Source organism: Fusarium verticillioides, chromosome 8, assembly GCF_000149555.1.
Source record: "Fusarium verticillioides 7600 chromosome 8, whole genome shotgun sequence".
Classification (NCBI taxonomy): domain Eukaryota; kingdom Fungi; phylum Ascomycota; class Sordariomycetes; order Hypocreales; family Nectriaceae; genus Fusarium; species Fusarium verticillioides.
In genome coordinates, this window is record NC_031682.1 from 2,411,395 (window position 1) to 2,436,499 (window position 25,105).

The window sequence follows — 25,105 nt, forward strand, 5'->3', positions numbered from 1 at the left end:
ATGAAATGTAGCTAGCAGTCATTTAACAGCATCATTCATTGATAATAGAATCTCTTTATGTCTTCACACTATCCAGTCTCCATCTCGTGACTCTCAACCGCCAGTTTATCCCATATTGTGTCCGTTAGATACCCGAGTCATCTTGGAAGATATGGGCATTCCAATGGTTCGTATCGTTCTTGAACCACTCATTCCACTTATCGCAGACCCTATTCACCTCCTTCATCTTCTCGGGATACTGATCCAAGATCCTATTCAGCAGCTTCTGTTGCTCCAAGATCTGAATGGCAAGACCACTAGACGCATGCCATGCGATGTGGCAGTGGAACAGCCAAGATCCAGGGTTGTCGGCCTTGAAGGCAACGACCAGATATCCTCCAGCTGGAAGAAGTGCCACGTCTCGACGCGGAGGGTTGTTGAATTTAAGGGTCACATTTCCTGTGGCTAGGTCCGTGAAGTTGGTACCTTGCGCTAGAAGGGCAAAGTCGTGGCCATGGAGATGGAGCTGTTACGCATTAGAAAGGGCCGTTTGAAGGGTTAAAATTTGCTTACAGGATGAGCAACTGGAGCAAACCCTCGGTTGGGCTTGCTAACCATGGGAGCCGGAGGGGCTGTGATAGCGATGTAGATCCATTTATCCTTCTTCTCGTCCGGTACAACGAGATCAACAGCATAGTCGGGGTCCCACGTGGTATTCTTAAGGTTCAAAATGGTAGGGTTGGAAAAGTTCAACCAGAGAGGTTTCTCGCCAAAGGCCCACCAGGTGAAATTGTCCATCAGTTCGGGCCTGTGAGCAAACTTGTCCAGACCAATTTCGAAAGTGCTGTTGGTGTCTGAGTCAAGTGTTAGAGGAGTCAAAGAATCTTGAGGTCGAGTGTAACTTACAATTGAGCTTGACGGGATCGACGTTCCACTCATAAATCGGGCTGAGTCGCTCATAGGCCTCATCTCGACATTCCAAAGAATAATTCTCTCGGAATGTTGTCGGAACAAGTTTGCTTGATGCATTGTACCGTAGAATTCCTTGACGCTCATCAGGCTCATTACCCGGCTCGAAGCCCTTGCAGCGAGTCGCTCCCACGGTTCGAACCCAGTAGTTTCCGTCTGGGTTTGCGGGCATTTTTGTGGTATTGGTGGGGTTTGCATCAAGAACAATGTGATATCTCTGGCCTGTCCACCGAAGTCAGTGAGATTGTGTCTCATCGGTTCTAGTGAGGGGATATGCTTACCTATTCCGAGGACAATGTGAGAGACTGAGTAAGGGTGGATCGGCACAAAGTCAGTCGACATAACAGTGAAGTTGTGATTGTCGATACTAAAGATCCAGGTTGTGTCGACAGACGTGTTGATCACACGAAGAACATACTTCTTGCCCTGATAGATGTCAATGCTGGTATATCATTCAATGTAATCGAGTGACTGACCTTGGTAACAGTCATGTTGAAGCGCTCACGGGGGAAACTACCAGCAAAGTTTCCCACGCCATTGATCAAAACACCATTCATCATGGGTCTCGTAGGATTCGGCACAAGCTCCCTCTGCCAAGACTGGAACGCACTGCGATGGCTCCAATCTGTGATAAGAATGGGGTTTCGTCCTTCATCAAACGGCGCAGAAGAAGGCCCGTAGATCGTGATAGGACCAGCCAAGCCATCAGCATACTGCAGAGAATAATGGCTATGATACCACGATGTACCGTATTGAACAGCACGGAAGGTGTAAGTATAACTGTCTCCAGGCGCAATAGGGCATTGAGTAACGCCGTTGACACCGTCCATCTCAAAAGTCTCCAGTTGTCGGAGACCGTGCCAGTGAATGGTTGTGCCATTGTACTTGAGATGGTTGTGGACAGTGACTTTGATGAGATCGCCCCAGCAAGCTTGGATCCAAGGGCCGGGATACTTGCCGTTGAAGACCTTGCCGAATGGATTATCGACACCATCACCATTGATGGCTTGATCAGTCACATTGAGGTGATACTTATCTCAGTCAGAAGAAGTCAAGTCAATACTAATGAGCGCGGCTTACCTCTCTTGTTATTCCAATGGGCCAGAAGTTCTCATAATCCGTATTGATAGTGAAGTTCTGATCGTATGGTCCCTTCAACCAGCACGAACGATCATCCTTAGTTGTGCATGGCTTCCAGCCCTTGAGATCGGTGTAATTACATGTAAAGACCTTGCCGTCCTGATCAGGACCACTTGGTGAGTCGAAATATGGGTAGTCAATCTCTGGTGTGGAGTGTCCGTGGGTGAAGGTCATGACATCTTGATGAGGCCCTTGGTCTGAGACGGACGGGTAGTGAAATACCGCCACGAAGGACAAGACGACAGCCTTGCAGGCGTCTGTAATCCACATCTTGACTGAACCTAACGAAGCTTTTAACAATAATATGGAGTATTTTGGTCAATTGACTCAAAAAAAAAAAAAAAAAAAAAAAAAAAAGAAGCATCAATTATAGAGCTAGAACGACGAGTCCAAAGAACGCGGGACCATGGGCGACTCGCTTTTTCACTCTCTCCCCGAAAACTCTCTTGTCTGGTCACATATCCTTTCCTGTACGTGACAAGCCACTTTTCTCAGCCGTTGTCCAACTCAGCGCCGATCACGCCAATCATTACGCGCCGAGATCCAATACTTTGCGAAACTATCGGATTCCTAGCAGGATGGCGCTGTCTTGAGGTTCTCCATGGGCGCGGGGGGATGCGCCACTTCTTTTAGTGCTGAGCTGAAATACCTTGGCCTAGAGAATCTGGTCTAGCGTCACAGGGGTTGAAGCTGTTTTCAGGTCGAGGCGGAGCTGAGGAACCTCTTTTGGGAACGCTATTGAGAGGAGAGCGCACCGTGCGTCGTGCCGTGCCGTTCCGGGCCGTGTGGTTCGTTGGGTTGACAATGGTTTTGAGGCCGCGGTAGTGTATTCAGCCAGCCACGAGTTGGGCATGTCAGCAAGGGAGGAACAAGCGTGAGGGGTTCTTTGGACATGGCGTCATGTCTTATTCTCCTTGCTTGTTGCACTGCTTTTGTCTTTTCGTCAACATTCCGAGAATCCCATGTGATGACGGCATTTGCTTGGATTGCTGTTTCGTCACGATTTCTTGTGACACGTTACTCAGAAAATGCTTTAGTCATAAGCCACGCCGACGCCGCAAGGGAGACGGTTTTGGAGTTAGTGGACTAGGCAGGGCAATAGATCAGCCATGAGCTTGCTGGCCGATCTACAGTGGGAGAACAAAAGTTCCGACACATCCCGGGTCCATGTAGACTCTGCACTAAAAGTGAACCAGTTGATCACTGGCCTCAGTAGCTCTTCGCCATCTCGAGCGATCTCTATTTATTGAGCACTTCCCCATCGCCTTAGCTACCTGGTCAATTGCACTACTTCCATATCTCCAGGCTGTCCATTTTCTGACCGCGAAAATCCTCAATTGCAAACAACATGTCTCTATCAAAAGTCGTCAACGGCAGACTCGTCACCAACACTGACGTTCGTACCCCTTCCTCATTCACGTTCATTGCTAATCCTCGACAGGTCGAACCTCCCATAGGATGGACCGTCAACTTCGAAGACATGGGCAGCGAAACTGAATGGGGTGAAGATGGTGAGGTCGCAGACCTTGTCGCCCCCTATGGCATTTCCGGAGTGGTCAAGCCGCTGTTCAGGATCCGGTACAGCAGCAATGAAGTCATTTTTATCATTGACATCAACGAGCAGTATTATGTTTACAATGGTGAAAGTGGATGGGTGCAGAGAATTGTCACGCCGACGGACTTGAAGGAGATTGTGGAATTTATCAATGAGCAGGGATGGTTCAGGCTCGAGACTGAGAATCTCGATGCTTGACTGAAGTTGTGCATTGTATCGAGTCTAGATTGCAGTCATATATGCACAGGTCGCTATTAGGCCTCAGTTGGGCTGATAAAGTGTCATAAATCGAGGTATTTCGTGAAGAGGATAGTGTATTTGTAATGGACAAGACAATCTGAGGAACAAGTTTCCCGAAGCCTACTGGACTCCCGTGAATGTTGTCATCTCTCACGAAAGTCAAGATCGCCTAGACTCAGCGTGCCATTCCTTCAACTCGGTATACCGACCATCCAAAGTGGAACAAAGACTGCCATGAGTCCACTGCTGCGTCCGTCAGTAGTTTTAGACAACAGAGGAAAGGAGGCATTGGCTAACTGTTCAGCCTCCAGGCCTCTCACTGCTACTTCAAAATCTCATTGATACTCAAATGGGGGAATTCACATTGCTTACACTGAATTGTCATCTGATGATTTATTTCGATCGTTTCGGTCCCCGCTCATCATTGTGTCTAGTGCGATGCAACATGAGGGTTCGGTTGCTTGCCAGATTAGGAGATAAGCCGACATTCGCAAAATTCGGAGCTTCATAACAGGAAAAGGCAAAAGACCGTCCAAATACGCCAGATAGCTCCAATACATTTCGCAGACGCTAAAAATATCAGGCTAAAGAGGAGGTTGGACCATGCTACCAAACAAAGCCCGGGAGGGGATTTCGTAAAATGGAAGGGTTATGTGGCGATGGAGCGTGTTCAGTCTTCAATCAAGAAGAAGCTAGGTTATGAGGAGTTTGACCTTCGAGGTGTCTTTCGCCTGAGAACATGGGATCTCACTGCTGCAGTGGCAGCTGCGCGGGAACAGCACGTGTACAAGGTCATGGATGATGCCTGCCAGAGACATGAGATGTATTGGTTCTGCAGCTACATTTCTTCGAGCGGGCCGGGGCTCGATAAGCTCACTTGCAACTTCTCTATACATGATCTTCTTTGTCAGCAAGATTTACGCTTACATCGACTGAAGTACTCGTTAGCCAATTGGACTAGCACTCTGTTGCAGCCCGGAAGCACATCTCGTGACGCAAATACTCCGCAGAATGTGAAATGGAACATTAACCAATTGAACAGTATTCCTCGAGCTTAACTCACCTGGCATAACAAAAGATAGGTCCGAGTGTGGCATAAAAACAATCGGATCCGCTGCATAACAGCATTCCTTTCATCAGCTTGCACATCCATAATGAAGTCAACAGACAGCGATATCCAAAGCCTGTATTCAACAACCAGCACAAAACATGAACTCCCTCCTCGTCCTCTCTCTGGGCCGCTGGGTTTTGCATAGCCTTCAGTATTGCCAACTTCTACTAGCCTCATCTCCAGTACGACGCTGAAGGCAACACCAACGGCTGTCAGCGTTCTTCATGCATGGCTAACTAATACCCGTCCCCCTTCAGCTTCTCTGAGGCAGATAAGGAGAAGAGGGTCCCTGAGATGATAGTGAAGCGGTATGGGAAGATGAGGCGTGCTGGGGCGTTTGAGCACTACATTGTCGGGAACTATCAATGATCCGATAAACACTTAGACTGTACTCTGGGTGTAGTTCAGAGAATCAGCATGGGTGGGAGATAGAACAATACGTTTCAATCACTGCTTGGAAGTTGTATCCTTGTAATTGATGGGCCAAGATGGGAACATCCCCATAGCATCCGATAGCTTCATTTCGTAATTAGTCATATGTTTGGCCTTGGACGACAAAATTACACATTCAGAATTGTCTAGCATATATTCCGCTATGCACCTCCGATGGATATTCAGCCTTTATTCTTCTGTCTCACTGTCGACCGGACCACTAGGCTTTCTGATCGGTCTAGGTTGGTGGATGAGTACTGTATGGATGGTTGCACAAGGTTTCAACAAGATACCAGGGTCACAAAAAGAGATACTGTAAGCAAAAAGTCGGCGCTGATGAGACAGGGAAGGTTAAAGTTATGTCTTGAAGGAACCAGCTTTTGATGTGGACTCATCTTTAGCTAGTGAATATTCCATAGGCCATCTCATTCGCCAAGCTCTGCAAGAGCTCGCCAAGAATTGATCTCATCCAGTGCCTTACATATCTGTATCATTTATCTGCTACTGTCTACTCCTGTGCGTCTTGGCGTGTATGAGCCTCTTCAGCTTCGATGTCAAACCGGAGTTAGCGCCTGTAAATCCGGATTAAGCCCGATCCGCATGACGCTTAGATTTAAGTTATAACTTCCAGAGGATTGACGACAGATATGCGATCTCGTTCTCTCCAATACGATCTTACAATTTTGAGCCAATCTCATCACATTCCTTCAACCCCAGTACTCAATTGTTAGCCCATCATCTCAAGCTTACGCATCATGTCCCGTTACGCAGACGCCCACAAGAACACCTCTGGTCCGGGTGATGCTCGTCCAACAGCTCTACAAATCGTGCGCGATGAAGGTCTTGAAGACGCTTTGACAGATAAAGTCTTTTTGATCACTGGTACCTCTGCGGGAATTGGAGTTGAGGTAGGCCGTGCAATTGCTGCAACCGGCGCCCGTGTTTTTCTCGCTGTACGTGATCTTGAAAAGGGCAAGGCTGCTTGCTCTTCTTTCCTGAAGCCCGGCCAAGTCGACTTGATACATCTTGATACATCCGATATGTCCTCAGTTCGCGCATGCGCCGCTGAGTTCCTGGAGAAATCGCCTACACTCAATGTCCTCATTAACAATGCCGCTATCATGGCGACACCTACACGCATCGAGACCAAGGATGGTTTCGAGCAACAATTAGCAACTAACTATCTCGGCCACTTCCTCCTCTTCTGGCTCCTCAAAGACGCGCTTCTCAAAGGATCAACGGCTGAGTTCAACTCCCGCGTCGTCAACGTATCATCCTCAGGCCACCACGCTTCAGAGATCATATACGACGACTTCCAGCTCAAAGAGCCAGACGCTTACAGTCCTTTCAAGGCCTACGGTCAAAGCAAGCTTGCCCAGATTTACATGTCAAACTACATCGACCGTGCTTACGGTCCAAATGGTCTTCACGCTACAAGCGTCATGCCAGGTGGAATCGCATCAAATCTCCAGAAGCATATGCCTGAGTCGGTGCTCAAGAACATGAAGGAGGATCCAAAGACGATCAGATTTATGAAAAGTCCTGAGCAAGGTGCTGCGACTACGGTTCTCGCAGCAGTTGGTAAAGAGTGGGAGGGTAAAGGCGGGAAGTACCTTGAGGACTGTCGACCATCCAGGCCGGAGCCGTTGATCCCGGGTATGATAGGGCATAAGGATTATATCTATGTTTCAGAGAAGGAGAACCGAACTTGGGAGCTTACCTTGGAGACACTAGGTCTCCAGGAAGTGTATTAGGGATGGGCGAATGATGACCAAGCAAGGCGGTTGCGATGCCGCATGGCCTTTCGAGCCGCCCAAACTCTCTATAAGAGCTATAAATGACCTCTCACCATATGTCCAAACTACCCACACTGATGCCGCCTTCAGGGGGATTTTCAAAACACCAACTAACTAGTTCAGTATGAAACTGCAGTGCTAGCTGGCAGAGCAACATTTCCTGTTGGCACAGCTTGTCCAAGAACAGCTTAGACAGGATCCTACCGATTCAATGTCGGTGACGGACTTCCTCAGTGGACGGAGGATGAAGCGGGGAACTGGACGTGGAAGCAACTTGACACGCGCGTTGAGGGCGGTGTGGCTGAGATGGATGATATCACTGCCATTGATGCCACCGAGGAGCAGGCTAAAAAGTACCTTGCGCTGGCTGGGGCACAGAAGGTGATTGAGGAATGTGCAGAGGTATTGCGAGAAGAACTTTGAAAGGAAAAGGTGTCAGGAAATTAGTCGTGCTCTTTGCATAGGTTTACGAAGCTGAAGCTAGCAGTTCCGTATAAATCACCATCATTTCACGATCAAACCTCAACATTAAAGCAGGCAGAATGCCCTATTATTGTTAGAAGCGTTGCTGATCTCAAACTTCTGGTCAAATTCTAAATGGCCATTGGCCTGTTTCCGAGCCCTATTGAGACACTGTCTGTGCGCTAATGACGAATCTCGATGTGATTGGATGGCCCATTATGAGACTTCATCTCAGCTCTGCTTGGACAGAACATCTTAGCCGTTTCAAGAGAGTAGCTTCAGCAATCGCTGTGAGCTGACGTCGATGGCGTTCTGCCGGACTTTTCATATATCTGGTCCATATTACCAAGTTTTTTCCAATCCCTTTCATTCACCTTCATATCCCCTTCACTACCACTTCACAACTGCTTCAGCACTCTCCTCGCAGCAGCAATGGATTTGGATGATATCGTTAAGGAGGTTGATGGCAAACTTGTTACCAAAATCGATGTTCATATATCAACCCCCATCACAACAGCTCAAAGCTAATGACCAAGCAGATCGATCCCCCAATAGGCTGGACAAATGATTTCGAAGCTATCAATGGCTTTGATTGGGCAGATGAGGGCTGTATTGCTGAGATTATTGATGGGATTGGCCTCAAAGGCAAGCCCAAGCCTCTCTTTGGTAACGAGGGCGAACAAAAGGATGTTATCTTTCAAGCTGGAGAGAAACTTTACGTCTACCAGCCCGACACTGAGGACGTCTTTCGTCTCCAGGACTACACGGATATAGGATCGCTCGTGTCGGCTATGAATGATTTGGGGTATGGTGAATTGAGAATTATTGATCCTACATACCCTTAGGCGAGCATAGGCTCAAAGACTTGCATGTAAAGTCATAATACACTTCTCATTTTTGCGCTTTGCCTCCAGGTTTGTTAAATTCAATCGCGAAAGATCTATATAGCTTGTCCTTTTTTGAGGCCTGTGCCTAAGCCCGCATGCAACATTCAGTGCGATCACTGTCAGCAAGCCAGCCACCAGATTGTAGATTAGTCTCTCCTTCTTGTCCTGATATCTTGAGTCTTAGTCTCATTAATCTGATGTTGCTTCGCGTGTATAGGCATCGCCCAATGTCCAGGAGCCAGTGCACAATGTATCGGAGATTACGCCATTGGCGCTCCACGTTAGGTAGGTAATAGGTATGATGGTATCTCTTACAATTATACTAAAGTTCTTCTCCTCAGCTGTTATCTATCCTAGGCGCAAATAGCATCCACAGCTTGGTTGATCCAAAACTGGTTCGTAGGGTTAGGGTCGTCCATGGTCTTTTGAGCAATATCCTTGAGGTCTTCCATCCTCAAATACTCATCAAGACCAATCTCCTCCTTCAAGAATGGGTTAAAACGAATATACTTAGTATCCTTGTGTTCCTCTCGCTCATTCAGATGCGTCATGTGTCGTGAAAAGTCCTTGCCCTTGGCGTTGGTGTTGGTAGCAAAGTCCATGACCCTAGACGCGACGCCAACAACCTTGATCCAAGACTGCTTTGCCTTTCCTGGGCTGACGTAGCCAGTGCCAAGACTGATAACGCAAGAGATCTGGGGTGAAGGGTCCTTGGGATCAACGAGCTCAAAGCGGGTGTACCAGAGCTGGTCAATGGGGTTGTTGTTCAGAAGGCCACCGTCCCAGAACACCAGTTCAGGCTTGTCTTCGGGAAACTTCACCTCAGGGAAGAAAGTTGGAGCAGCGGATGTTGCGCGTGCGGCGATGCTGATGGTGAGCTTGTCGCCGTGCTTGAGAAGAGCATCGTTGACTTTGGACTTGGCGTAGATGGTCTTGTCCTTGTAGGTGCGCATCAACATAGACTCAGCTCTGTTCTGGGCAGTAGTGCAGCAGAACCTGTCTGATGTCAGCGACGTATTGAAAATGCGGAGAGGTACTTACATGCGTGCACCACCTTCGTGCTGAAGAGGGGCGTTGCCTTTGAGCTTCTTGTCGTTCTCATCAAGGCCAAACTTCTCAACAACCTCATCAATAGCCTTGCTCATAGACCCAGCATCAAATCTGCTGTCCTGGACCAAAGCCTTGCTGTTGTTAAGGTACGACGAGCCAGGGATCCAGCTAATATCCCAGCCGTAGATCTTGGGGCTAAAGATGGTCTTGGCGATTCTGTCATATTCATCAATGGTGTGATCAACGCTCATGCGAAGGCGGAAGAGCATGATGCCCATGATACCGCCTGTGCTGGTACCGCCGGCGAGCTCAAAATAGTCAGCTGGCAGGGGAATTGTCTTGAGGCCTTTCTTCTTTTGGACGCGAACCATGAGCTCTTTGAGGATGACGAGGCCCATGATACCCCGGACGCCACCGCCATCGAGGGAGAGGAGACGGAGTCCCTTGGGATGCTTGGTAGGGGTTGCGTAGACCATTGCGACTTCTGACTGTAAATGAATAAAATGAAAAGAACAGAGCTGGGAGAGATGAACTGCAGCTGGACTGTATAAATACCCAATTCAATTTCAGATTTTCTTCTCTTTTCTCCTCTTATCATCATGCCTCAAAGCAACGTCACTAAGCTGAAACTATTGCTCTCTTCAGGGGGATCTTGTCCCGTTTGGGCTACTTGCCATAGCGGTCCGAGCACTGGAGCCAGCTGAACCGCCTTTAGCTTACCACTAGTCGCTGCGGGATATGGCTAGTTTTAGGCCTCATCCTGGATGGCTTTTCCGATAGCGTGAACTTGCAGGATGGGAACCGGCATGTTCGTGTAGCATCAGCATGAGTAAGTTGAAATTGTGGGAAAGTTTTTATTAGCGCAGTGAACTATTCAAAGGTGGTGGAGTGATATTAGCGGCAATCGAGAAGAATACGGAGTGCTCTGTACTCCTTGCTGAAGAGCTTAGCGATTGACTTGAGGATGTGCAAGTCAGTCACGGCAGTTCTCACGTTACTTGACATTCCTTTCCAAGCCGATACACTCATCTGATGGCCTGTATAGAAAGCAATACTTGCCACCAAACTGAAAACATAACTGCCATTGTATAAGTGGTTCGATAAGTGAAAAATCTCTGAATATATCCTCCTCTGCTGCATCAACTTCCATAGTATTGCGTAGCAGTAATTCGATAATTATGATAAACTAACTAAAATACCTAAAATTAATTTTCTAAACCGCTGTCAAGTCTTGTGAGGGAGGGAAACCGTCACGGACCCTGAAGCCATGTGGACAAGGATAAAGATAAGATAGACGATAAGATGATAACAGATAAGAACAACATTACACTAGCAACGCGTCACCCTTCTTCCTCACGCGTCTAATTACGAAAAGGAGACTCTCAATCCCTCACGGCTACTTACCCCATTAACAATCATGAAGCCCTCACTGTTAGTCTTCAATCCTCATGGAGACATGGATTTGATTCTTCGGCAATCGAGGGCACAGCGTATTCAAAAAGCTACACATGGATCGTCTTCCTCCGACGGTGCTAATGAGGAGCCAAGTGGTTATACCACAGCGACGGAGGGTAAGGTCGGGCATGAACAGGGTCCTCTCGTGGAATTCAAGAACATTTCTTCCTTTATCCACACAGTTGAAGATCTGAGAGACATGGGATCGTTGAATGAGCACGGGCAACACATTGAATTACGCTACCGTGTGTCATCAGCCCACTTAGCGCTTGCCTCTCCAGTTTTCAAGGCGATGGTTGATAGATCATCTGCCACGATTGACTTGAGCAGCCGCAGCAAAAGCGGATTTAGTCAGTATGCTGAAGCGCTGCTCATCTTGCTTGACGTCATCCATGGACACCACAAGAGCGTTCCAAAGGCGATGAGCCTAGAGTTGTTGATTGAGCTATGGAGGCTTATCGATAGCCATCAGTGTCACGAAGCCGTGGAAATGTTTGTTGATCATTGGGTTGCCTCTGTTATTGACAAGGATAAGATCAAAGAATCTGGCTTGGAAACAAACATGTCTCGGCTTTATATCAGTTGGGTGTTCGCCAAAGGCGAATACTTTGACTTACTGGTTCACGACATCCTAGGGTCGAGCGTAGGCCCGATACAGACAGATCTGCCATTGCCGGCGAGAATTCTAGGTATTTTGCAATATCAGGGGGCTAACGAAAAACGACTAACACGGCTTCAGAGTCACTAGAGCACAGGAAACAAACTATTATGGATCAAGGCCTGAAGAGGATATATGGGCTACTAGAGAAGCTCTGGACTTGTCGCTGCAGTTCGGAAGACCCTTGTGCCCTGGCGCTAGGAAGACTTATGAAAGGGATGCGCCGCTTTGGTTTGGAGATACCAAGACCAGCTAACCGGCCTTTCAACGAAAAGAGCTTCGTACAATTGTGTGATTTCACAAATCGCATCAACTTGAAACCAGATGAACATCCGTATATGTGCCATGTTCCCAGATTAAGGAGACAAATGAGCTACTGGAAGAAGGAAATGTCTGAGCAAGATATCTGCGATGGTGTGAGATTCAGGGATTTCAAGGTGGCCCAGTCGACGCAAGGGGGCAACGAACCAAGTCACAAGAGAAAAAGAGAGGCCAGTGTGATCATTACTAACACAAGAGTATGTACTTGAGCCCGGGGGGGTTGCAATTGATTTTGAGGAGAGCTTTCTTATGAATACTGTACTATAGTTAGAATACGAGGAGGGTTAGATGCGGGAGAGATTACTGAATGCAATTGGGTTGAAGTTTTGCAGAGAAGTGGGTCATTCCAAGGCTTAGAACCAGTCACAGAACTATCCCTGGTTTGTCTTTCATTTCGTAGCATTTTGGTTAGTATATACCTGGTTTTGTCTCGACAATCGACATATTGATGTAAGATTTTGGTTGGGCTCACATGTCACTAATACGACATGACTAGTTAAGATTTCCAAAATATGTGCTTAGTAGTATACATCATATCTATCAACGGCATGGATATAACAGAAGCCTACTCTGTAGTACTATGGTGTCTCAAACTTCGGGGTTTGAACCTTAGCTGTCAGACGCGTGACGCGGCAGTGTGTTCTGAGTGATTGATCAGCCTGATACTACAGAGTACCCTAAAGCAAAAAGGCCATGGGGTGGGAGATAAGATAAGACGATAAGCGATAGCGATAACGCCACGATTGAGATGTGGAGAAGCACAGACGCGACGCCTTTGATTCCTCGTCAGTACATTTAATCGAGACCACAGCCACTGGCTGTATCAATAGGAATGAAGCCTTCACTGCTAGTCTTCGCTCCCAAAGGAGACACTGATATAATTCTGAGAAAGCCCAACTTTCGCAGCCACCAGAAATCGTCGCCACAAGCTGCTGATCCGATTGCTGGCGCGGAAGAGAATGACCAGCACGCAGAACAAGAGCTGCAAGACGACCAAAACGAGCCTCAGCTACCCGTGGTAGAGGAGTTCAACGACGTCACAGCTTCGATAGAAAGCCTCAATGATCTAAAAAACCTAAAACCATCCAACGAGGACGGACAAAATGTCGAACTACGCTATCGCGTTTCATCAGCACACTTGATGCTTGCGTCACCCGTCTTCAGGGCGATGCTCGATGGCCCATTCAAAGAAAGCTCTCGTGATGAGGATGGTCGTTTTGAAGTCAAGACTTCCGAGTGCAGCGCTCAAGCGCTGCTTATCTTACTAGATATTATACATGGGCACCATAGAGATGTCCCAAAGACCATGGAGTTTAGCCTATTGACGGAAATGGCTATACTTGTTGACTATTACGAGTGCCATGAGATCGTGGAGATGTTTGCTGAGAACTGGATCGCCTCTACCATCCAGGAAGAAGAAATAGAAGGATCTGATTACCAGACGAATATATCTCGACTATTCATCAGCTGGGTCTTTGGGAAGATCGAGCTGTTCAACTCTGTTGTCTGTTCGATTCTGAAATTGACCGCAGGGCCGATACGAACAGACCTGCCTCTCCCTAGTACCATTTTGGGCAAGTTGGAACAATGGAATGTTCAGGGTCCATAACTGACAGTTGTGCAGGCTCACTAGAACGATGCAGACAGACTCTGACGCAGAAGTTCCTGGATAGCATTTATGAGCTACTCGATTCGTTCTGGAGCAGTGATGAAGGCTGTGACGCGGAATGTACCGCCATCATGCTAGGGATGCTAATAAAGCAGATGCTTAGGTCCGGTTTGGAGGTCCCGCGCCCCATGAGCGGCCGTCCTGCTCAAGAAAAGAGCCTTTTGCATCTCTACGAGTTTTCGGCTCAACTTAGATCGCCAAGGTGGAGCCATGTAAGTTCGTCCAACGCACATGGTTGTCGGTTCTCAATTATAACAGAACCATGGCTGGAAACACTGTCCAAGGTCGATATCTGTCATGGTGTCAGATTCGAAGATTTCAAGCTGGGCACTTCGGTGCCTAAGGACGTCGCATCAGATTTCTTAAAGAAGGACATGAAAAAGCGAAAGCGCAGCAACCGTGATCTCTTCCGAGGGTGAAGAAGTGCTTGATCCTTAAATGTTTGAGAGATAAGCGGCACTGCGATACTCTATTACTGATACAAAGAGACCATGTCAAACAGCAACGGCATGATGTCAATTGCGAAACATGGAAAATAAAAGAAAGTGAAGCCTTTTATTGAGATCCGCAGCTGCTTTTCCAATTCTCCTGCTCCGCTCAACCGGGTTGCCCGGTTTCGTTGTCAATTAGGAAGGGCATTCAGTCTTGTGTATTGACGATTAGCAGGCTGATGTAAGATGTTGGATCGGCAATGACTCTTCGGTGAGACCAATGCAGGATAAATCCTTCAGACCCACAGCCCGATCAGTATTTTAACCCATGACAAGACTCGAACCAACAAAAAATTATGATGAATTAGTTATAAAATTTTGATAATGCCAAAGAACAGACCATCGAAAGAGAAGAGAGACCAAGCGAAAACAGAAGAGAGACGTGTTAGGAGAATAGAAAAGGAAACTAAGGAGAATGACCGCGTGAAAGCAATCGCTGGAGACGACACACTGGACTTTGCTGCAAAGATTGACTGTTTAGCAGAGATAAGAAATTGGTTCTGCGCAGATACCACTATTGTCGATCAGTACATGTCAGATGAGCTTTCAACAGCCTCGGCAGTCGACATTCTGGCAAAGCCAATAGACGAGGCGTACTCAACTGCGAACGCTGGCACAGAATATTTTCGACAAGAGAGGGTCGCTCGAATACAGCGAAAGTATCATAGTCCCGAGAACGCACTCCAGCTTTGGGGACACGAGCAAGATTGGCCTGAACCAGACAATGAGCGAGATCACTCCGAGAACGCTGAGATGCTACTTTGGAACCTTTGGTACGCTATTCTTCACACAGCCAAGAAGATTCACTTCAGCGACGAGGCTCGACAGCGCAAAGTAGTTGATCTAGTCAGAGCATTCAAAGCCCGGCCAAATCCGCCAGAACCAGTACCAATGACGATTCCGCTCAAAAGGAATTGGGTCTGGGAACTAGGCACCGTTTGGAGCGACCTGATCATTCTGGGCGCCTCAATCGCCGAAATGAGGAATGACTCCTGTGGATGCGGAGCTGGTTGGACATGGCCAGAGCAACAAGCAGAGCAGAACCTGAACGCGTTCTACGCTCGACTGACGGCTAGCGGGGTAGCAAACATACACGTCCAAGGAGAAATATGTGCCGTTGACGCGTTAGAAAGAGTCCCGACGCCATGGTATCGCCGTGTATCACCACCGCCAGATCATGAGATTCTCAGTCACTATGTCACTTGCGCTGCGCTATGGACTATCATTGCTGGCAAGGCGGTTTATGCTAGGTATCCGCATACGAGAGATGAGAGGGATATTGAGGTGGTGGACAGGATATTGGAGTTGAAAGGCAATGAGCTCCCGTGGAATAGATCACGGAAGAAGTACAAGGGTCGGGCGAGATGGGAGACTGCACGAAGGGAATTTGCACGGAGGAGATTTGAGGCCGAGTGTCAGAATAAGGAGTTGTCACTTGATGTTCGGGAACTGGCTGGGCGAGCTGCAAAAGCAATGGATGGCATTGTTTGGCAGACATAGGAAGACAAATGCCTGGACTCGTAAATGAGGAACCAATACGCGTTATCACCGTCTCAAAGTGGGGTTCTAAGACATTGCGTTGAGAACATAACCATGATGCGGGGTGCCACAGAACAAGACAACAAGATCAATAATAACAGCAGAACAATGCACGAAGATGCATATTCACATGAGACAAATGCATTTGAGGCCCCAAAGAACTGTATGCATTTACATACATGATTTGCCGTATTCCGTGGGTCACGCGGCAACAGGGTCCCTTCCCCGATGCTCAATCAGGTTACGGCCACTAACAAGTCTCAGCTGAAGCATCAATAGTGCGAGCTCACCTTTCCCCGTTCAAGAATTGGCACATACGAGACTGCATATATTTGTTCCGTGCATGAAACTATAGACTTTAAACATTCACCATGATGGCTATGTTTTCATATGCATCACTCGTCACTGTTCTAGACTGGGCGATGGAGGGGATGGTTGCGATACCCCTCAATGTGTAGAGAATCGATAGGCTTGGTATACGAAGCGTTGGACTTTCGGCTGCCGCCACGTTCAGCAACCCTCATGGCACTGATGAGACGGATATCTGGTGGCAAGTGCGATATAAGAATAGTGCCTCTTCCTACTTCTCAAGGCTGTTCCCGAGATCCCCATACTGTTCGATATCCTCATCACTACCTCAACATAAAAGAAAATGGTTTCCGATGAGCAGATCGAGCATGAGCGTCGCCAACACGCCCGCATCGGGTCATACTTCCTCGGTCCCCGCGCCGAGAACTTTGATCTCCTCAGTGAATTCTTCACTCATGTCTTGAACGAACAAAAAAACACGCGAGAGAATCTCTACAAAGATGATCCAGCTTTCATTACCCAAGACATGATCAAGACTGAGGAGTTCCAAGGTAGCATTGCTCAGCTCCGTGAAGATGTCAAGGACATCTCCAAGAAGTTGTCCACCAACTCGATTCCTTTCTGGTCGCCGCGGTATAATGCTCATATGAACATGGATACCGCTATGCCTAGTATCATTGGATGTAAGTACAGTTGATGCGCGGATGAACGTTGCTGATGGGATGGTGTAGATATGGCGGCTATGATGTATAACCCCAACAACGTTGCGACAGAAGCTAGTCCCTATACTACTGGCGTAGAGCGTGATGTCGGCAAGGACCTTTGCCGCATGTTAGGCTACGGCTACGGTGTCGGTGGTGAAGACTCAGATGTTGTACCTTGGGGTCATATTACATGCGTTAGTAAACTCTTCATGTGCCGTGACGATGTCTAACAACATTACAGGATGGCTCGGTCGCCAATCTTGAAGCCATATGGGCAAGTACGTCTATCATTCTACCTCTAATCGCTATACTTCTCTGACTCATGACCTAGTTCGAAACCTCAAGTTTTACCCACTATCTCTCAAGCTCGCCATGGCCGAAGGCGCACCTCTCAACTTCCTCACTACAATTGAGCCGCCCTTCAAGGTCACTACCTGCAAAGGCGAAGAAAAGCCCTTCACCGAGTTGTCCACCTGGGAGCTTCTCAACCTGAAGCCAACTGCCATTCTCCAGATCCCCACTCGCTTGACGAGCGAATATGCCATCTCCGCCACTTTCCTGCAGACTGCTCTGCACGATTATCTGATTCAGACGGTCGGAAAAGAATATGTCGACCAAAAGTTTGGTATTACCAAGCCTGCCAAGTTCTTTGTTAGTGCTACGAAGCATTACTCTTGGCCCAAGGGTGGAGGTAAGCAAAACTGTCGCACGGGTTACAACAGACTTGCTAACAACACGCAGCTATCTCTGGTCTTGGCTCCGACAACTTTGTCGATATTGCCGTTGACGAAGAAGCACGCATGGACATTTCCAGCCTCCGCGCCCATCTCGAGTCCTGCATCCAAGGTGACGATGAATCTCAGTACACACCCGTCTTTGGCGGTATTGTCATCATTGGATCAACTGAACATGGTGCGTGTGATCCGCTTCGTCAAGTCGTTGAGCTTCGCGAAGAATTCCAAGCTCGTGGTTTGTCATTCGCCATTCATTGCGATGCTGCGTGGGGAGGCTACTTCGCTTCCATGATTGAGCGTAGGATGTTCGCTCCCATTCCTGGTGGAGACTTGCCGTTTGTTCCCAAGTTGGCTATCCAGCCCTATACGAGAGAGCAGCTTGAATGTCTGCCTTTTGCTGATAGCATCACCATTGATCCTCACAAGTGAGTACCAAAGGTCGAGAATGACTCTGGTTTACTAATCGTTTACAGGTCCGGCTATATCAACTATCCCGCTGGTGGCCTCTGTTACCGTGATCAGCGCATGCGCTACCTCATCACCTGGACCAGCCCAATTGTCTACCATCAGGGAGACGAAACGGGAAGCATGGGAGTCTATGGTGTTGAGGGAAGCAAGCCTGGAGCTGCAGCCGTAGCAACATGGCTGACTCACAAGACCCTCGGGCTTGAAGTTGACGGATATGGTAGACTCCTCGGAGAAGCCATCTTCACCTGTACCAAGGTTTGTGCCACCAAAGGTTCTAAAAAGGCATGCACTAATTGCGGCAGCTCTACTGCCACTGGGCCACTTTGACCAAGCCTGAAGACGACCTGATCGTTGTACCCCTCATCAGACTGCCAATCGAGCGCAACGGCGGCTCAGCTGAGGACGTTGCGAAAGAAAAGGAACGTATCCGTTCCAAGATTCTTGGAGTCAGTAACGAGGATCTGTTCAAGGATGAAGAGACTTGGGAGCTTCTTGAGACACTTGGTGGTGATTTGATGATCAACGCTTTCGCTTGCAACTTCCGGATCAATGGCAAGCCCAACACCAATATCGTAAGTCAGTACACTCTCATCTTGGCGTTTATGCTTACAAAATGCAGGTAGAAGCCAATTACCTCAATGAGCGCATCTTCCAGCGTCTGTCCTACACCATCGAAGATGACAAGACTCCGATCTCTGACCGTCCCTTGTTCCTCACCTCGTCATCATTCGGGGAGAAGGCTTATGGAAAGTGCTTGACTAACTTCAAACGACGTCTTGAGCTCTCAAACGAGGAGTATCCTGCGCACGGAGATCTGAAATTCTTAGTTAATGTTACGATGAGTCCTTGGCCTACGGACTCACCATTCCTTGAGAGCTTGGTGACTTCGTTTAGAAAGATCGCAGAGGAAGAGGTGCAGGTAAGTTTTCCCGATTGAGCCTTGCGTAGCTTATACTAACAGTAGTAGCACGTAATTACTCGCAACACCGAGAATCCAGATATCCACGGCTTCGTGGTTCAAGGTCACGAAAAGATCTACCTCGTCCACATTCCCATGTTCAACATGGCCGCTCACCGCTGGCAAGTCATCATCACCGCCGAGCTCCCTAGCGACGTCAAGGAACTCTACCAGAAGCTTCGTAAAGAGAATCCAGACAAGTTCTACACCATTGCCAACGTGGAGCCTGAGAAACTCGGTAATCTTCTTGAGTCAACCGGTGATGTTGATTTCCGCCTGGACGACGGCATTCCAGAAGGTGACGCTGAACCTCTGGCCAAGTTCAAGCTTTCCAACATTGACGTTGTCATCAAGCGATCCATGTCGCATGATGACTTGGACAAAGAATACCCTGATAGAATGCCCTTCTATCTTTATGGAAGCAATGTCGAGGCTAATATTGACCATGTGCTGAGGACTTCGCCCAATGCTCAACTCAGTGGAGATCGCGTCAAGCTAAATCTCAACCCGGCATTAAGCGATGAGCAGCTTGGCAAGGGTGTAGTGGCTGTACTAGAAGACGTCTATGAGAACGCAATTCAGCCGCTGTAAGTTTTCTTTCTTCCAACATCGGAGTTGTTTAAGCTGACATTTTGCAGACCCCAAGAGAAGAATGAGGCGGAAAAGTTGGTGGTCAAAACTGATGCGTATGGACTGTCGCTTGTTGCCGATCACAAGCACAAGGTCTCGGTGTACAGTAACTACGATGAGTTCCTTGGCGGGTCCAAGCCGATTGCAAGTGGTGACTTGAGTCTCACATCCAAGATCTTTGCTGATTGGGAATTGGTCAATATGGATTAAACGTCACTAGGGAATCAATGCAACTCATGAGAGATCCGTATTAAATCCAAATCGTGACTACTCTAAATAAACTACCGAGCAATGCATTAATAGCTGAACGAATGTTGACCTTTTACTTCTTCACAGAGTCAGAACCCATCTCATAGACCGGCTCCTGCTCACGCGCCTCAGGACCAGCCATCTCATAAGCAGGCGCAGGTGTGTGAAACGCTGGCGGAGGCGATGGTTGTTGATGCCATCCCCCGGGCGAAGCTGGTCCGACGCTTGACATAGGTCCACTCATCATCGATATACGAGCATCCGATGGGGCAGGAGATGCAGCCATGTTATGGTCAGGATAAGGCTGTGCAGCTGGTTGGTAGTGCTGTTGCTGAGGGTATGGGTTCTGGTTTATGGGCGCCGGAGGAGGAACTTGTTGCTGAGCCATGACTGGTTGAGCTGGTGCTGGGGCGGGTTCAGCCTTTTTGCGTCTGCGCAGCAGGCAGACGGCACCAAGACCGATGAGGCCGATGAGAGCGACACCACCGACTACACCGCCGACGATAGCGCCGACAGGCGTTGACTTGCTCTTCTTGGTAGGCTCAGGAGCTTCCGAAGTAGTCGTTGTTTCTGATTGTGTCTCCGTCTGGCTTGCCTGGCCAGCAGAACCGCTATCAGAGTTGATAGCCGTAGCCGTTAGTGACTGTGAAGCGATGCCGTCGCTGAGAGTCGTAGTCTTGAAATTGGCATTCTTCTGGCCGTCGTATGTGAAGTCGACAGATTGTGCCTTTTCGACGGGCGTGGATGCACAGCGATAGTCGGCAACACCGCTTGGGAAGTTATACGTGCGGCAGTAAGGCGTGTCTGAGTCGGTGCTGTAAGGTTAGTTAGCGTTGAGAATCAGACACGGCGATAATAGTGTCTCACCATTTAAGATAGAAAGTGTTACTCTGGCACACATCATCGCATGAACTAGGATTGACGGCTATACTGGACTCGACGCAAAGGATATAAATCTCTGAGCCGCAACCGACGAGACCGCTACGACTCACAGCGGCCCATGAACACGGGCGACCATTGTCGCAGGTGACTGCAGCGCCTGCTTGCCCAGACAAGTATCCGCATGTTGCGTCGGGCGCGATAGTGACCACCAGAGGCTCGCTGGAAGAGGCTGCTTGCCGTGCGTGAAGTCCGTTGTGGCCGACAAGCAGCTCTGCTTCGTGGATCATACCGTACGGGGCTCCTGTTATTGCTGCTGGTACATCGCGTACTTGGTTCCGTTGGACAGCGCGAGCGACGTCCACTGCGTTAACTGCCTGGAGCATAGCTCCAAGCATAAGAGCCTGTGAAGTTGACCGCATGGTGAACCTGTGAACCTGCAGGCCAAAGCTGGAGAAAATTGGTACCAAGAATGAAGAAGTAGAAAGAGATGCACGAGGAAACAACCAAGTAAAAAAACAAGCAACGCGATTGCAGGAGAAGAATATTATGAAGGAGCCCGCGCAGAGCGGCAATGCGGCTAAGATGATCCCCCCTGGGCAGATCAAAACGCCACTAGAGGGCCAGAACCAATATTGTGTGACAGGGCTTGCAGAGCTGAAGCTTCCATACCAAGGGTCATCTCAGCCGCACCAATTCAGGGTGATTTTTAGCGATCTCCGCTTCGGAACGGAGCTAATTGCGCTGGGAGAGGACTTTTAGACGAGGGCTTGAGGCCCAAAATTAAGGAAATTCGCGATACTCTGAGATCTCTTCATCGATGGGGAAAATGCAGGGACTATCGCAACGTAGAGAGAGGTTACGATTATTCTAAGGCGTTGGTGTCTGGAAGATAAGTGTCATTGATGGCCCCTGTGCAATTGATGCGGAGATCTCGTTTTCCCAATGAGGCATGCGATGACACCACAAATCTATTGATGCTGGCACCCACGGAGCATTACTCAAGCACTGCCCCTCTGCCATTCCGCATGCGATTGATTCATCTTCATCGCCAACCAACAGTAACCCCCTCAGTATTTCAAGCCCAGACCCAATAAAGAAGGAAAAACAGCAGAACGAGGCATACGATAACGGTGGCGAGCCATACATCAGACAAAAATTGACCGTCCCTTGCTTATCGTCGCACAGCATCCCCGAAGCAGCACCCCTGCTTCTATACGAGATCCCCTCCGCAGTGTAACACTTCGCCCCGAGAGCCCAACTCAATTGGGCATGACCTCCCAGGACCGCTGTTTTAGCAAAAACGAGCGTGAGCCGTTTTCATTTCGGCGAATATGCTTAAAGTCAGCCCTGTCATGTCCCATTGGCTTGGCGTCGGGAGCTGAAAAGATTCGGGCGTTATGATTTGGGACTATTGGTCTTGGCAACAGTCACTGCCCCAGGAAAATGAGCCTTGTAAGGCTCTCAATGTTCAGAGACAGACGGCAACGGGGCGGTAGGTTACGGGTCTTGGATGAGTTGTTACGGAGAAGCCGGACGGGGAATCGAGAGCAGGATATGTAGCCAAGAGGTGAGGCTCTGCGAAGATCAGAAATCCTGTGATTTGATGGTGCAGAGAGCGGTTCTGTGTTGGCGATGGTGGTCTGGATGCGCTCATGGTGATCCTTGCCGCTAAACTGAGGGGTTGAAACGCCACGTCTGGAACACATCACAGGCCAGACAAGATTCAACAAGTGATGCTTGTTGCTTCAACTTCTCGCCCAGCAACATTGATTAAGTTGCTGTTAAAATTAAAAGCATCGCTCTCTGGCTTATGACATAATCTTGTAAAAGGTCAGGACAGCAATGAAAAATTCCTCCAGCCGACCAAGTCACGCAGTTTTAGGTTTGTGCACAACATACATAATTCTTATGCTAACGATTTAGGACTTTATGCACAAGAACTTCTGTCAGCAAATGCTAGCCTGTGATACGTGCAAGAAACGAAATGACATCACTTGTCTCTCTCACCTCTGGTACTGTGAGTCAAGGCATTAACCAACTTCAATAGACGCATCTTCACAATAATCATACTACTCCCCCATAACATGGCCATCTTATCCGACTTGCCCGACGAGACACTCCACCGAATTCTCGAATTCGTCACAACTGATCGCCCCTCTCTTGCAACCGCCAGCCTCGTAAACAGCCGCTTCAACAAAATCGTCTTTCCTCTCCTCGTGCGCCAATGGAGCAATAGCCAAGAATGTCTTGAGCCTTCGATAGAGAGACTTGCGCTTCATCTTCTTCGAAACCCTGATCTTCGACGGCACGTTGAAAGGCTTGACTTTGGATATATTCGGCCTTTGCACGACCATGATCCTGATTTAGTTGACTTGAGCACTGAGAGTCTAGCTGCTCTTGCAGACGCTGCTGAGGAGCATCTGGAGGTATCCAAGTTTCTCTCTACTCACGTGTGCCATCGTATACGCCTAGGGTGCGAGGATGCGATCGCCGTTTTGATCTTGGCCTGGTGTACGAGGTTAACCCATCTGAACCTCACAATACCTTCTTTCTATCCTGAATCTCGCCAACATTTTATGCCTCTGCTTTACGTAAAGGAGGCTATTTCTCGACATCTTGATGAACCGGCTGGAATAGCATCGCAATTGCCTTTGGGTCTGGTCAGTCATGTCACTTTGCAACCCTGGAACAGCGAGGAAGTTTTCGACATGGCATATGCTAGATCGTTTCTGCACCTTCCTTGTATTCAGACGTTTTGTGTCTATGGCTTAATGGATGATCTGGAAAGCGAGTTGGACGACGGGGACAATGAACTTCCTTTAACATCCCGTGATGATTACGAGCTGCCTTTCCCAGTTTCGACATCACCAATCACGGAGTTGACCATTGTGGGGTGTTTACGATTTGGAGTCCCAGAGTTCATCACGGCATGTCGGGCCCTCACAAAGCTCAACGTTCGAGTCGACCATGGGCTGGACATGTATGGCTTTCCAGACCAGAAAGAGCTAGCGCAGGCTATTTTGAAACACAAAGGCTCTCTGGAGGACCTGGACCTCGACATTAGTATGCCACGGTTTCCTAGCCAAGACCCTGTGTTGGAGGAAGCTTATTCAGACATGTCACGGATCTGGACTCTTGCGGTTCATATCATCGACTTCTTCGAAGATGCCGTCGAGGGCTGTACCAAGATCGTCCTTGATCGAATATCCAAGTTCTCAGGCCTCGTGCTCCAAGGTTCATCGAAGGCTGGGTCAGTAGTAGCAATGACCCGTTCCTTGAGCCATACCTGGAGGGTATTATAGAACTACTTGAAGAAACCGGACCACAGGGGCGGCTTAGCAAGTTGAGAGTCCTGGACCTCTCGGAAGCATTTGTGGATGATCCGATTATGTTTGATATCAAGAGGATTAAGCAGTTGGCCACGTCCAGAGGGGTCAGGCTTTTGTTGCATGACTGAACAACAGTCAATACTCCGGAGAAGTATGCAAGTAACCCCAAAACCTTATATCATCCATTTGCCTCTGTCACTTTTGCTCATAGTTCTCGGGGAAATGCCAGTTTGCAGGTTCGTCCTTTTCAATGTGATGTTATCCTCAATGCCGAAAGCTTGTTCATGCAAGGGAGTACTCACTGCGCTGGACGCGCGTCTTGGCTGCAGCTGTAAGTAGCCCTGGTATTCTCATGCGTCTGATATTGGTGCCACGTAGAGTGCAGGGACCCACAGGTTTGGAAACGTCGCCCAATAGTAGTACCCCAAGAGCCAGAAGGGATGCAACTCAGCGCTGAACCATCTCTACACGACCTTTGGGGTCAGGTCGCCCATGTGCGGGATTTGTTCGTTTCCTCGATTTCTGCGAACTGATTAAATTTGGTTCACCCTACCTCTGTGCTGTTATACAACTTCCCGTGGCTATGAGCTTATAACTGACATTTCATCTCGCTGTTGCGCCCACAATAGAAGTATTTAATCTCCCGTAACCCATCTACCTGCAGGTAAGGTTATCGTGGCAGAAAGCCAGGTCAAGATGTCATACAGCAGTCTCTGCAACATCTGAAGGGACGTGGACTTCTATGGCATCTTCACAGGCCGCGATTACGGCAATTACCCCGATGGATTCAACCCCTACCGGGCAGATCTTGATACTGACAAACAAGTCCCGAGAACCTGGAACTGCACCAAAATGCATGCAAAGTGCTGTGCTTTTTGTATGTTGACTTTCCATCTGATACAGACATTCAGGACCATAACACGCACTCCCGACCGTCTACCGGTACTAGATCCTTTTCCAGACGCAGGGGAAGATGAGATGGTGATTACGGCGGTCGAGATAGGAACAGGCATGTTTGACGACGAGTTCACTCAATGTATTGGCTTCCATAACACTACATGTAGACATCCCAGCCATGCATCACTGAT

The 25,105-nt window shown here is 48.5% G+C and overlaps 11 protein-coding genes across 11 annotated transcripts; 8 read left to right on the forward strand and 3 right to left on the reverse strand.

The window, feature by feature from the left end:
* Window positions 1-124: 124 nt before the first annotated feature.
* Window positions 125-2,358, reverse strand: FVEG_13405 (hypothetical protein; the record flags this gene model as incomplete). The annotated part of the gene is made up of 6 exons (XM_018902775.1): window positions 125-505; window positions 553-833; window positions 886-1,170; window positions 1,230-1,374; window positions 1,425-1,979; window positions 2,029-2,358. 6 exons carry the CDS (start codon window positions 2,356-2,358, stop codon window positions 125-127), a joined length of 1,977 nt encoding a protein of 658 aa, XP_018761589.1.
* A 1,078-nt stretch (window positions 2,359-3,436) lies between these two features.
* On the forward strand, window positions 3,437-3,988 carry FVEG_13406 (hypothetical protein; the record flags this gene model as incomplete). The annotated part of the gene is made up of 2 exons (XM_018902776.1): window positions 3,437-3,484; window positions 3,530-3,988. 2 exons carry the CDS (start codon window positions 3,437-3,439, stop codon window positions 3,839-3,841), a joined length of 360 nt encoding a protein of 119 aa, XP_018761590.1. The 3' UTR covers window positions 3,842-3,988.
* Window positions 3,989-6,181: 2,193 nt separating this feature from the next.
* On the forward strand, window positions 6,182-7,275 carry FVEG_13407 (hypothetical protein; the record flags this gene model as incomplete). Its single annotated transcript, XM_018902777.1, has 1 exon — window positions 6,182-7,275. One exon carries the CDS (start codon window positions 6,182-6,184, stop codon window positions 7,178-7,180), a length of 999 nt encoding a protein of 332 aa, XP_018761591.1. The 3' UTR covers window positions 7,181-7,275.
* An 841-nt stretch (window positions 7,276-8,116) lies between these two features.
* Window positions 8,117-8,529, forward strand: FVEG_13408 (hypothetical protein; the record flags this gene model as incomplete). Its single annotated transcript, XM_018902778.1, has 2 exons — window positions 8,117-8,173; window positions 8,224-8,529. The coding sequence occupies 2 exons, from the start codon at window positions 8,117-8,119 to the stop codon at window positions 8,527-8,529; spliced, it is 363 nt and encodes a 120-aa protein (XP_018761592.1).
* A 395-nt stretch (window positions 8,530-8,924) lies between these two features.
* Window positions 8,925-10,097, reverse strand: FVEG_13409 (hypothetical protein; the record flags this gene model as incomplete). Its single annotated transcript, XM_018902779.1, has 2 exons — window positions 8,925-9,567; window positions 9,613-10,097. 2 exons carry the CDS (start codon window positions 10,095-10,097, stop codon window positions 8,925-8,927), a joined length of 1,128 nt encoding a protein of 375 aa, XP_018761593.1.
* Window positions 10,098-10,975: 878 nt separating this feature from the next.
* Window positions 10,976-12,500, forward strand: FVEG_13410 (hypothetical protein). The gene is made up of 2 exons (XM_018902780.1): window positions 10,976-11,765; window positions 11,816-12,500. Exons 1-2 carry the CDS (start codon window positions 11,039-11,041, stop codon window positions 12,262-12,264), a joined length of 1,176 nt encoding a protein of 391 aa, XP_018761594.1. The 5' UTR covers window positions 10,976-11,038; the 3' UTR covers window positions 12,265-12,500.
* A 334-nt stretch (window positions 12,501-12,834) lies between these two features.
* Window positions 12,835-14,335, forward strand: FVEG_13411 (hypothetical protein). Its single transcript, XM_018902781.1, has 2 exons — window positions 12,835-13,629; window positions 13,680-14,335. Exons 1-2 carry the CDS (start codon window positions 12,888-12,890, stop codon window positions 14,141-14,143), a joined length of 1,206 nt encoding a protein of 401 aa, XP_018761595.1. The 5' UTR covers window positions 12,835-12,887; the 3' UTR covers window positions 14,144-14,335.
* A 168-nt stretch (window positions 14,336-14,503) lies between these two features.
* On the forward strand, window positions 14,504-15,954 carry FVEG_13412 (hypothetical protein). Its single transcript, XM_018902782.1, has one exon. It carries the CDS (start codon window positions 14,540-14,542, stop codon window positions 15,713-15,715), a length of 1,176 nt encoding a protein of 391 aa, XP_018761596.1. The 5' UTR covers window positions 14,504-14,539; the 3' UTR covers window positions 15,716-15,954.
* A 452-nt stretch (window positions 15,955-16,406) lies between these two features.
* FVEG_13413 (hypothetical protein) lies at window positions 16,407-19,767 on the forward strand (the record flags this gene model as incomplete). Its single annotated transcript, XM_018902783.1, has 10 exons — window positions 16,407-16,746; window positions 16,795-16,961; window positions 17,009-17,045; window positions 17,099-17,458; window positions 17,509-17,926; window positions 17,975-18,224; window positions 18,272-18,541; window positions 18,589-18,888; window positions 18,937-19,514; window positions 19,566-19,767. 10 exons carry the CDS (start codon window positions 16,407-16,409, stop codon window positions 19,765-19,767), a joined length of 2,922 nt encoding a protein of 973 aa, XP_018761597.1.
* FVEG_13414 (hypothetical protein) lies at window positions 19,744-21,521 on the reverse strand. The gene is made up of 2 exons (XM_018902784.1): window positions 20,674-21,521; window positions 19,744-20,621 (listed from the first exon to the last, which is right to left on the reverse strand). The coding sequence occupies exons 1-2, from the start codon at window positions 21,105-21,107 to the stop codon at window positions 19,880-19,882; spliced, it is 1,176 nt and encodes a 391-aa protein (XP_018761598.1). The 5' UTR covers window positions 21,108-21,521; the 3' UTR covers window positions 19,744-19,879.
* Window positions 21,522-22,462: 941 nt separating this feature from the next.
* FVEG_17516 (hypothetical protein) lies at window positions 22,463-24,955 on the forward strand. The gene has a single exon (XM_018906763.1). It carries the CDS (start codon window positions 22,773-22,775, stop codon window positions 23,988-23,990), a length of 1,218 nt encoding a protein of 405 aa, XP_018761599.1. The 5' UTR covers window positions 22,463-22,772; the 3' UTR covers window positions 23,991-24,955.
* The last annotated feature ends 150 nt before the right edge of the window (window positions 24,956-25,105 follow it).